General features: G+C 46.6%; 1 protein-coding gene across 1 annotated transcript in view; it reads left to right on the top strand.

Moving 5' to 3' along the window:
* Window positions 1-12,320, top strand: part of tjap1 (tight junction associated protein 1 (peripheral)) — a 58,272-nt gene extending 45,952 nt beyond the window's left edge. The window contains exons 10-11 of the mRNA XM_050071662.1: window positions 3,350-4,036; window positions 4,253-12,320. Coding sequence (XP_049927619.1) covers window positions 3,350-4,036; window positions 4,253-4,921 — 1,356 coding nt within the window. The 3' untranslated portion in view covers window positions 4,922-12,320. The remainder of the gene's footprint in view (window positions 1-3,349; window positions 4,037-4,252) is intronic.
* Window positions 12,321-12,454: the final 134 nt, after the last annotated feature.

The raw sequence follows: 12,454 nt of genomic DNA, 5'->3' as shown, positions 1-12,454 counted from the left end.
GGGAAACAAACGTGAACAAAAACGGTTCCATAATTCATATTAAATTCAAAAGATAACGAAAAAACAGCTACAAGTGAGAGGGAATAGTGATAAAGTGGTCAAACTTGGTCAAATCCACAGCCCTCACCCCACCGACACTGTTAGACTGACTCACCAGCAGACATCACTACATGAGGGTATACAGTATTCAGTACTTTGCCAAACAAAGTCTTCCATTGTTCTGCCACGGTGTTCTTGGCGCAAAGCCAGCATTTATACTTTGCCATGTGGCTAATTGCAATCAGGGGCAAATCAGGGGCAAACTGCACTCAGCTGCCAAACTTTGTAGGTGTGTTTGCGCTGGTATATCATTAGCGCAATATCCTTTGTGAATAGGACGTTAAGACGGAGCAAACTGCAGGTGCAAGTGAAGTGCAATTCAAGGTGCTATCAGCGGCCGCAGTGCATTCTTTGTGAATTCGGCCCAAAGTTTGTTGTAACTTTAGTCTATGTGTCATACAAAGTGTGGTTTAATTTTATTTTTTATAATACTGTAGCGTCCGCCAGGACGTGTGGAAAGGATGACGCAGTTATTCGGCAATTAAACCACCATTTATTACTGAACAGTACAGGTTAGTGTTGGCCGTAACCACGCCAAAACAACCAACAAACAACAACTTAGCTGTAACTCCATCTGTGCACTCCCGCTCTCTCCTCCAGCTCGCTCCTACACACACCAGCAAGCGCACTCACACAGCCCTCCTCATCCCCGTCACACTCGCACCCCGCACCTCATTCAATCCCAAACATGCCATTAACTCACAGAACATTGACATTATAACAGAACATTTACTGCAGGGTCGCTACAATACATAGCCTATAACATTATCAAATCATAGCTTTAAAAAAACCCAAAAAAACCCGTCATATCTGACCAGGCCCGACCTGGGCCCGTCAGAGGGAGGGGGGCTCCCGGCCCGACCCGGCTTGGGCCTGCGGGCTGGGTCGGGCCGGGCTCGGGCTCGGGCTCGGGCAGAGAATCTAAGCTCTAGTTGTGCCCATGAAAAAATAGCCAAATCTTCTCTGCCAGTGCCAAACAGCTTTTTTTGCTGTTGACTCTTGTTTGGTGGATTGGATGATTGACGTCTGAAGAAACAAGACATTTTGGCAATTTAACAATTTCTTCATTTAACAAACAGGACCCTCAGTAGCGTGTGGAGGAACCATACACAGCCACAACAGCCAGGCACCTCCTCCTCATGCTGGTCACCAGCCTGGTCACACACTGCTGTGGGATGCATCCCATTCTTCAACCAGCATTTGTCACAAGTCAGCCAACGTGGTTGTGTTGGTCACTCTGGCACGAACAGCACGCCCAAACTGATCCCACAAGTGTTCAGTGGGGTTGAGGTCAGGACTGCTGACCTCCTCTCCACTCCCAAAGTCTGGAGGTAGTCTCTGATAAACCCCTCTCTGTGGGGACGAGCGTTGTCATCTTGGAGGATAGAGTTCAGTCCCAGACTGTGGAGATATGGGATTGCCACTGGTTGCAGAATTTCATCTCCATATCTCTCTGCATTGAGATTGCCTCCAATGATGACAAGCTTCGTTTTCCAGTGAGGGAGATGCCTCCCCACACCATCACACTGCCTCCACCAAAAGATGTTACTCTATTGGTGCAGCAATCAGCAAAGCGTTCTCCGTGTCTTCTCCACACTTTGACCCTACAATCCAACTGCCGTAGGCAGAATCTGGACTCATCACTGAACTTAAAGTTCCTCCACATGTTCAGGCTCCAGTGCACATGTTGCCGACAACAGCAGAAACGGGCCTGACGATGAAGGGCAGTCATGGCAGGCCTCCTGGCAGCCCTATGAGACTGGAGATTGGCTGCGTGCAGTCTGTTCCAGATTGTCTGGGCAGAGAACCGTCGGCCATGTCGTCCTGCAAACCTTGACTGCAAATCTGTAGAAGACTGTCTACGGTTCCTAAGTGCTGACAGGATGAGTAAGGTCTTCTTGGGGGCGCCGTATACTTGGGACGCCCACTTCACAGCCTGTCTCTGACATCCCCCGTTATATGGAACTTGGCCCTCAGTTTCCAGATGGTTCTAGGGCTCACTCCAAATAATGCCACAACTTAGTTTTGCAGAACACCAGCTTGAAGTTGCCCTATCACACGGGCCCTATCCAGATCAGTCAAACGTGGCGTGCCGATTCTTGGAGCAGACACCAGCTGACCACTGTAGCAGGGCTAACTCTCACTGGTGCTGATGATCAGGTGTCTGATTGCCACCTGATCATCAGCACCTGGGGGTACCAGAAGCCCAAAACAAGAGTGAAGAGCAACAGCAAAACAAAGCTCTTTGGCATTGGTGGAGAAGACTTGGCAAATTTTTCATGGGCACAACCCACTTACTCAGCTCTGCTGCTTATCCCACAAATGCATGTTCCTTACAAATGTGGCACCATTTAAAAGGGAAATAAACAGGCTTTCAACGGTCTAAGATTTATTGCCAAGAAGCTTTGTTACAGCAAAGAAATGATCTACCAAACACACATTTCATTACTTTATGTGCTTAATTTAGTTGTAGGCCTTGCTTAAGGAAGGCCTGGGAAAAAAAATCAAATCTGGCACAAACGTCCACTTGGACTCAACAATAAACTGATTAGATTTTGGTGGTCAAAGGTCAGTGTGACCTTGTCCGTCTCATTCTTGTGAACGGGATATTTCAGGAACACCTTGAGAGAATTTTGAGTCGGACTGATTAGAAGATTGGTGTCAAAGGTCACTGTTACCTTACAGTTTTGTAGATGTAGGCCTTTGATCCAGGAAGAAATTTCCTTACTTTTGGCACAAACTTCCGCTTGGATGAGAATTTAGACTTCACCAAACATGTTTTTGGTTTTAACTCAAAAATTGACCTGCCAACTATGAAGGACAAAATTATGTAAATATGACATCATAGATCCTTAAGGTCAAAGGTCAGCTTGACAGTGACACATCTTGGGATGAGCAAAGGATTGTGGGTCAGATGCTGCCTGGATGCAGCAGGACATCTTGGTGTTTGTGCCACACTGTGTATCAGGACAGTGATGACCTGCAGCTGCCTGTGAGGACGAACTGAGGGACGAGTTAACACCAGCAGCTCCTGCTTTAATGGAAGAAACTGGATAATGGCATTAAAAGTGTGTGTGTGTGTGTGTGTGTGTGTGTGTTGTGATTCTGCTGAGAGCGTTGATGGTTCCATTAGTCCCATTAGAGTTTATAGAGACTCAGCTGATCCGACCCACTTCCTGGAAACACTCTAACACTGTGTGTGTGTGTGTGTGTGTGTGTGTGTGTGTGTGTGTGTGTGTGTGTGTGTCAGCTGCCCTACGAGCTGCAGGACATGCTGAACAAACACATGAAGAGCAGCCTTCCGGAGCGAGGCCCCGCCCCTGGCTCTCAGGACCCGGACACACTCAGTTTGACTCCCGCTGACGTCGTGCCGACATCCGTCATCGCCCGTGTCCTGGAGAAACCTGAGCCGCTGGTCCTGAATTCGGCCCAGTCCAGCAGCTGTGGCCGACCTGTTGCAGAGGACGTCTTCGTGCACGTGGACATGACGGGTCCCGCTGCTGCCGAGGCCCGAAGCCGGGAGAACGGCGCACAGGAGGCGGCGCAGCAGAATGGTTCCTGCCGCAGTCAGAGCAGTCTGGACGGGCAGTCTGGTGGCGAGGAGGCAGGTGGGGCTCCGTCCTTTGAGAAGTTGAACCCTTACCCAGCACCACCACCTCCGCACCCTCTCTACCCCGGCCGCAAGGTCATTGAATTCTCTTCTGATGACAAAGTGAAGATCCCCAAAAACTCACCGCTGCCCAACTGCACCTACGCCACACGGCAGGCCATCTCTCTGAGCCTCGTCCAGAATGACGATGAGCGTCTGGCCCCCGGCAGCCCTGCTCCCTCCTCCTCCTCTGGCGGAGGGGTCCATCATCGCACACCGCCGTCACAGCGGGACGTTGCCAGCGAGCCACTGTCCAGCCAGTCCAGCCCATTCAGCAGCCCGCCACAGGTAACGCACCCACGCATATATTCAAATGTTATAATATGTTTTAACACAATTCATACGCCAACTTATTTATTCAAACATGGTGGTTCAAAGTGTTTCTTATTTCGTGTATTAAAGAAGAAAGACGACCTTCAAAGTGACGTCTGTTTTGTGGTCGGAGCACGGGGAACTTAAAAACATGTTTTTTGTATTAACCGTGTGAATGCCCCTCCCCTTCAGGCCCCCAGCGTCCTGGCGAGCTCCGGCAGCTCGGAGGAGGACCTGCTGGCCAACTGGCAGCGGATGTTTGTGGAGAAGATGGCGCCGACATGCGACGGTTCAATGGTTCATCGCACGGCATTCAGCAGTCAGACGGCTCAGGAGCTACAGAGGAGGAGGCCGACGCCAGGGGGCGGGACTTCCTCCTCTTCTGACCGCCACAGAGCAGCGTACTCGGACGGTGAAGAGGGCTCATCGGCGCGGAGCTGGACGCCGAGCCGTGGCTCCAGCCTCGACACTGACACCGACACCGAGCCTCGACCCGGCAGGAGGGGGCGCTTTGGCGGCGACGGCTCCACGGAGGAGGGCGAGAGGCTGCTGATGAACTTGGAGGACGACTGTGGCAGCGGGGACACGGCGGTCACTGTGGCGACCAGCCCTGCCGACACCCATAGGAAGGAGTTAGAGGAGGAGGAGGAGGAGGAGGAGGAAAGTTCCACTGAGGAGAGAGACGTTCTCCCCCACGACCTGCCCGTCATCTCGCCCCGCCTCCTGGACTACGACCCCGCCCTCGCCGCCACCGCCGCCCCGCAGCGTCCACAGAAGAGCCCGAAGAGGATGGGCGTGCACCACCTGCACCGCAAAGACAGCCTGACCCGAGCCCAGGAGCAAGGCACACTGCTGGACTGACCCCGCCCCCCTCCACACTGTCTGTTCCCATGGCAACTGACTTGTCTGTCACAGAGGTCAGAGGTCACGCCCATCCAGGATATAGCCATGCTCTACCGTATGCTGCCGAGCTCCGTGTGTGTGTGTGTGTTTGCGTGTGCGTGTGTGTCAGACCGATCAGTTGTGATATTGATCAGCTGATAATCAGCTGATCGTCAACTTATCACAAATTCAACAATGATAAAATCAAACTTTTATTTTTATGTAATCAAAATAAATTCCAACAGTATTTTTATTTTCTTCCATTCGTCACATTTTTATTGATTATTATTAATCAATCACATTAATCTGAAAATCACTGACACGCTCTGTGGCCAAAAGTTTGTGGACGTCCTGTGATACAAGAGGCAACTGAAACTTTTTTTTTTTTTTTTTACTGAGTTTGTCAAAAACTGACGCAGAAAACAAAATTAGATTAAAGTGACTCATTTATTTACTTAAAACCACATTTTAACTGTGATGGAACAGAAAGTAAAATTAAAGCTGCAGCAGCGACGAACGGACCCTTGCACCTCTGCAACTGGTGCTGTCAGGATGTGTCTGAAAATATGTACTTCCTGTTGCCAGTAGTTGTCAATAAGGCACACGCTGGTTTTGCAGTCGATCCGATTGATTCTAAAGGAGAAGTTTGTTAAAACACAACACGTAGGAAATTCAAAATGGCTGACTTCCTGTTGGGTTTAGGCAAGAGGCTTTGTTGTGCGTCAAGGCGTGTGTTTTGGCGAAATGTCGACCTGCGCTGCACCACCGCAGCGACACGCTTTGATGAAAACCTTATGGCTTTTTTTGACCAGATTTTAAGTGGATCTGGTCAACTTTGTAGGAGATAAAACATGTCGTTTCCTGTTGCCAGTAGGGGGCGCTATATTTATCACTAATTCAGTTCAGTTTCAGTTTTGTTGTTACTTAATGAGGGGCAGCTTGTGTAGGGAGTTAATTTCCCTGATGGCCTGAGGGAAGAAACTGTTGCACTGGTGGATCTGGCCCTGATACTTGGTAGCCTCCTACCAGAGGGCAGGAGCACAGAGAGGTGGTGGGACGGGTGAGAGGGGTCCAGCTTGATGCTTGTGGCCTTTCTGACACATCTGTCTTTGGAGATGTCTGCTGGGGCTGGTGGGGCGCCGATGATCTTCTCTGCTGCCCTAACTACTCTTTGCAGGGTTTTCTTATCTGCTGCAGAGCAGTTGCCAAACCAGACAGTGATGCAGTGGGTCATGTGCTTTCTATTGTCCCTCTGTAGGATTTTGTCATGATTGACGGAGGGGATTTGGCAGAGCAGTCATGTGTCAGTAGTGTGAACAGGGGGGAGCACACGGCCCTGGGGGGAGCCGGTGTTCAGTGTGATGCTGCGAGATGTTCTCTTTCCTATTCTAACTGACTGTGGCCTGCCTGTAAGAAAGTCCAGTATCCAGTTGCAGAGTGGTGTGTTGAAGCCCAGAGTGTTCAGCTTCTCTGTGAGTTGTTGTGGAGTGATGGTGTTGAATGCGGAGCTGAAATCAATGAATAACATTCTGACATGTGCATTTTTTTGTTCTAGATGTGTGAGTGCCACATGTAGAGCGCTGGATACAGCGTCCTCAGCAGATCTGTTTGCACCATATGCATATTGATGGGGATCAAGGTTTGGAGGCAGGAGGGTTCTGATACGCTGCATGACTAGCCTCTCAAAGCATTTCATGAAGATGGGGGTCAGAGCTTTGGGGGCGGAGTCATTCAAGCGTGACACAGAGGCGGATTTGAGGCATTCTGGGACAACAGTCTGGAGCAGAGATGTCTGTAAAAACATCTTTGAGCTGGTCAGCACAGTCTCTAAGGACCCGACCAGGTATGTTGTCTGGCCCAGCAGCACATGTAGATGTGTTCAGGGCAGGACTGTCATCAATCCTGTGAAGTCTGGGGAAGATTGGACCATGTATGCAGGAGTTTTAAACTACTTCCTGTTTCATGGCGAAACTGAAGTTTGACGCCTCGCCATTGTCACATGAATTGACAACAAGTCAAGCTTATAATAACTTTTCATCTTTAGATGGTACACACCAAATTTGAAGTCGATATGATCAAATCTGTAGGAGGAGTTCGTTAAAGCACGACTCCTGGAAATGCACCAGAATTACACTGTAAATTCAAAATGGCCGACTTCCTGTTGGGTTTAGAGGATGGCTCCAAAAGACTTTTTCGTACGTCTGAGCACGCTCCATACGCATGCCAAACTGTTTGTCTACGTGAAAGTTAAAGGTTGGGGATTAGGGGGCGCTGTTGAACCAAAGTGCCCAAACTTTAAAACCAATGTTCCCTAGGATTCAAAGTTTCATGACTTTTTGAGCGTCCCCAAAAATATGCTCAAAGACTACAAATAAAAATCGGAATAATAAGAATTCCTTAAATTTCATGAGGGTCCTCGCCGCCGCCTGCGCTTGGCGCTCGAGTCCTAATTAAACGGTTAGATTAATAAATACAAACGTTTTTCTCCAAATCCTCAAAGACTTGAACAGGGTTTGGTTGATGGTGGCGTCCACTTACTTTTGACCACATAGAGTCCATGATCAGACGTCTGTACACCAAGATGAACTACACGGCCAAAAGTTTGTGGACGGCTGATTAGATTAAATTCTGAATTATGTAATCAGTATTATAATCAATGTTAGAAAACCGATCCTTTGTGTGTGTGTGTGTGTGTGTGTGTGTGTGTGTGTGTTTTGGATTGTTTGTTAGAGAAGAAGAAAAAAAAAGAAGCTAAAAACTTTTTGGACGTCTTTGCCTTGTTTCCTGACCTGGAGCTTTTATTTTGAAGAAAACATATAAGACACACCTGGATGCGCGCACACACACACACACACACACACACACACACACACACACACACACACACACACTCGGACTCGGACTCTCAGTGCCTATCACTCTCTCTGGGAGGTTGCGAGTACGACGCCAGGCCTGCTGGAGGTCAGACTTTTATTTTCTTCACTAATCACTTCCTGTCATGGTGTGTTTTTATTTAGTCACCTGACTGGTCTGTCGGGGCGTTTAACCTTTGACCCTGGCTGACCTACACCCCCCCGCCCCTCCCTTAACGCTGTACGTGCAGGGGGGTGGGGCCAGGGGGCGGAGCATGTCCCACCTGGAATGTAACCATTCAGTTTGTTTGTTTGTTGTCTTTGTTTTGGGGTATAGATCCATTATTAAGAGATTATTTTATTATGTTTATGTTTGATTTGTTTTGTTGTTTTTATGTTCGGACGTTCTCACGCTGCTACGGAAGCCCGTTAGTTCCAGAAACATGGGTGGGCACTGAAAATGACTTTTATTTTGAAGGATATAAACTGGTGTCCTTACAAAATAAAAATAGTTGGAGAGGCGGTTAAAATCAGGAGAAATCAGGTCGTCAGCCGTCGCACCCCTGGACTAATGTTTGATCATTTAGTTTGAGTTTTAAAGGAGCAGTACGTACATTTTAGTGGCGTCTGGCGGTGAGCATCACAGGTTACAACCAGCTGAACGTGTCCCGGTTAGAATTCCTTCAGCGTTCAGGAGCTGAATTATCAGCAGATGTCTCCTCCTCAGTGCTTTTACGACGCCACTCATAGCGGAGGTACTGCTGATTAAGAAAACATGAATGTCTCTATCTAGAGTCAGTGTTTGGTTTGTCCGTTCTGAGCTACTGTAGAAACATGGTGGTACGTGTTGATCTCTGTAGACGAGGACCTGCTCCCTGTGTAGATATAAATGTCTCATTCTGAGGGAACGCAAACACAGCTGATTATACACTAATGTCGGGATCAGACTACACAGTATCAGTCTGGTTAAAGCTCAATGCGGCGCCGTACGGCGTCGCAATAATAAGCGTCATACGTGACAATCCAAGATTTCATCTGGTGTAGTGCGTCACAGTAGACGACAACCGACGCCAGGTCTGGGACACCTCAGGACGTCCCAACAGAAAGTCTAACATGTTTGATTTCCTTTTGGTCATTCGCAACTTCTCCCGTCACAGCCGTCACTTTGACCAATAGGAACACAGAGCAATCCACCATATGACACTTTTTACGTAAGAATAATAACATGACACTTTATACATAACAGTAACATGCTGCTTTTTGCGTTACTATAGCAACATGACACTTTTTACGTAAGATGACGCTTTTTACATCACCACAGTGTGAACAGCCCTGTAGACTGAAATAATACTAATAATAGTAATAATAATAATAATAATAATAAACAATAGGACAAAAGTCACGGCAAGATTTTATGACTCCACCATCACCTGATCTCACACAGTGACTGTTGTGTAGAAAAAAAAATTCCCCAAAAATTTAATTGTGTGAAAATACACATTAACATGAACATGTTATTAGCAGAGATAAAACCACCTATTTATTATAAAAAGCAACGTAATTTACAGAACACATTAATGACAGAGTGACCGTTAGCCTCGGGCTATCCTGTGAGCTAGCTAAAGCTAAATCACTGTGCAGCACTTATGATGGTGAGGTGAACTTGTTAGCTGATAGTTGCGTACTACTGAAACATATAAGCCTGTTAGCTTTAGCATTATTCCAGGTGTTCCAGCAGGAGACTCTGAAACAGCGTCCGAGGCTAACGCGACCCGCTGTGCTACATCAGCTTGTTTTCCATGTTTCTGGCACTCGCGAGCTTCCGTACCTTCAGTTTGTTTTTCTTCTGTGCGGTGTCGCTGATTGAATGTTGGCTCATTGCCTTCCTCACAGCTCTCTGATTGTGACGCTCACCGAGCACCGTCATCACTGATTGATCCACTGATGATTGATTGATTGATTGATTGATTGATTGACTGCAGGCTGTCAGAGTCCTGATTTTAAAACCTGAGCAGATTTTCTTTGTTTCCTCAGCAGTGCTTCGTGTTCTCAGAGGAGGTGAAAGTATTGATCACATATTGATCGGTTTGTATTAAAGTGTCAGACTGTGATCAGTATTGATCTGACCTGGTTTCATCATCAGTTAATTGATCGCTTAGTCTTCAAAGCCGACAGCAGGCAGCATCATAATTATATTTTTAATCCCGTTAATTTGAGAGCACAAATTAATAATCTATCAAACAGAGTACTGATCCAGACTGAGGCTTCATGTGATAACCCTTCAATCACTGCTGTCAGAGTGCATGATGGGACACAGACGATGTCAGCTGATGATGGAGAGCAGAACAGGAAACAGATTGTTTCATATTTTACACCTTCAGAAATAATCAGGTACTTGATGCCGGAGGCAGAATAATTGCAGGATGTCCGTCTGTCCTGAACACAATATCTGAAGAACACCTTGAGAGAATTATTTTCAAATTTGGCACAAAAATCCATTATGAGTCAAGGACAAACTGATTAGAAGTTAGGGGTCAAAGGTCATTGTGACCATTCTCATGAATGTGATATTTCAAAATGGCCTTGAGGGAATTGCTATGAATTTGGCACAAACGTCCACTTTTCTGTGGTCAAAGGTCACTGCGTCCTTATCTGGCTCCTCCTTCTGAACGGGATATTTCAAGAACACCATGAGAGATTTTTTCAAATTTGGCACAAATGTCATTTTGAGTCAAATTGATTAGATTTTTGGAGTCAAAGGTCACTATGACCTTACAGTTTCGTAGATGTAGGCCTTTGTTCCAGGAAGAAATTTCCTTCAATTTGGCACAAACGTTCACTTGGGCCCAAGAATGAACTGATCAGAATTTAGACTCCATGAAAAATGTTTTTGGCTTAAACTCAAAAATTCACCTGCAAATTATGATGGATAAAATAATGAAGGTGAAAAGGTCAAAGGTCAGCTTGACTGTGACATCATCATGTTTTAACGTCATATCTCAGGAACAGAAGGGGAGACATTTGGTCAGATACTGAAGTGGTGACTCTAATCTTGAAACTGTGCTGATTGTATAGATCTTCTGTGTGTGAAGCATCCATGTTTTCACTGACACTGATGGAGACTGGAACTGCGACACAACCACGAGGCGTTAGTTATAGTTAGGTCGTGGTCGAACTAACCAGGCTAACAGTTTCCCTTTGCCCACAGTGTTTGTGCTAAGCTAAGTTAGCCGCAGCCTGGATTGCAGCGAGAGTTTAAATATTCAGATAACACAGGTAACTAAAAACCTGTGTGTGTGTGTTGAATGTAAATTAAACATGGAGGACGGTGGTTTGCTCCTTAAACTGCAGCCTGTTTGTTCTCAGCTGATAAATTATTTAAAAACATTTTCTTCTGTGTGACGCCAGAAAGTCCCACAAACACAAACACACCATCTTCCTGCTCTTCCTCCTCCTGGTCCTTTCCTCTCTCCTCCCCATCTGCCTCCTCTCCTCCTCTTCTCTCCTCCCTGTCTTCCTCTCTTCCTTCTCCCCCTCCTCTTTCTCCTCCTGGTTCTTCGTCCTCGGCTGTAATTATTAGCAGAACGAGCGGCTGCATTAAATTATTAACGTTTTATTATCGTCAGAAATGGGTCGCTAATACTTTAAAGTGTGTTAGAGTGTGTGTGTGTGTGTGTGTGTGTGTGTGTGTGTGTGTGTGTAAATGTAAGTGTTTAATATTTCATGCGAGTCATCAGACGTTCAGGAGACGAAGAGAGAACAGGAAGTCAGAGAGAGAGAGAAAGAGTGTGTGTGTGTGTGTGTGTGTGTGTGTGTGTGTGTGTTGGAGTGATGCACTCTGGGTATAAATAGACGTTACATCTGGACTCGTACAACTTTAATGACTCTTCTTCTTCATGAATATAATTGGAGACGTCGACCTGCTGCCTTGTCTCAGCCAAGGTCACCCTCCTCCTCCTCCTCCTTCTTTTTCCTACTTTTTTCTTCCTCCCTCACTTCTTCTCATCTTCCTCATCTTGCTTTCCTCCATGTCTTCATCCTCTGTCCACCATTTCCTCCTCCTTTTCTTTTGTCTTTCCTCTGTCACACTCTTCTCTCCTCCTCCTCCTCTTCTGCCTCCTCCTCTTTTCAGCTCTGATGATACTCCTGATTAAAATCACCATGTCACATGATCTTCATCAGGTCATGTCGTTCCTCCACTGACAAACATGACGCTCACACGCTGTTGATAAAGACCATGTGGCACAGCTGAAAGCTCTTCTTATCTCTGCAGGGCCGCCTGCAGTAACATTACTGATCATTAATGACCTTTTATTAACGACTTATGAACGTCGACAGCGGCGATGCTGTTGGTTTATTAGAAAGTACAAAGAACATTATTTACGTCTCTTCACTTAAGTCATCAGTGCCTGATAATGTCCGATTAACGTACCTGCAGATTATTCATGTTATTATAGCTTTATTAAAGGACAACTTTGGTATTTTTCAACCTGGGCTCTATTTCCCCATGTGTATGTGTGCGTATGATTCATAGGTACACCTCGTTCTAAAATTGGTTCAGTATTGAGCCGCGAAACGAGCTAAAATGGTAATGGGGGCAAATGCGTCCCGTATAAAAGTGCTTTTTTTCACCACTGACCGGTTCAGATCGCCAGTGCTA

Source organism: Epinephelus moara, chromosome 19 (assembly GCF_006386435.1).
Source record: "Epinephelus moara isolate mb chromosome 19, YSFRI_EMoa_1.0, whole genome shotgun sequence".
Classification (NCBI taxonomy): Eukaryota; Metazoa; Chordata; class Actinopteri; order Perciformes; family Serranidae; genus Epinephelus; species Epinephelus moara.
The sequence above is the reverse complement of the archived record's forward strand: the minus strand, read 5'-3'. Positions and strand labels throughout refer to the sequence as shown.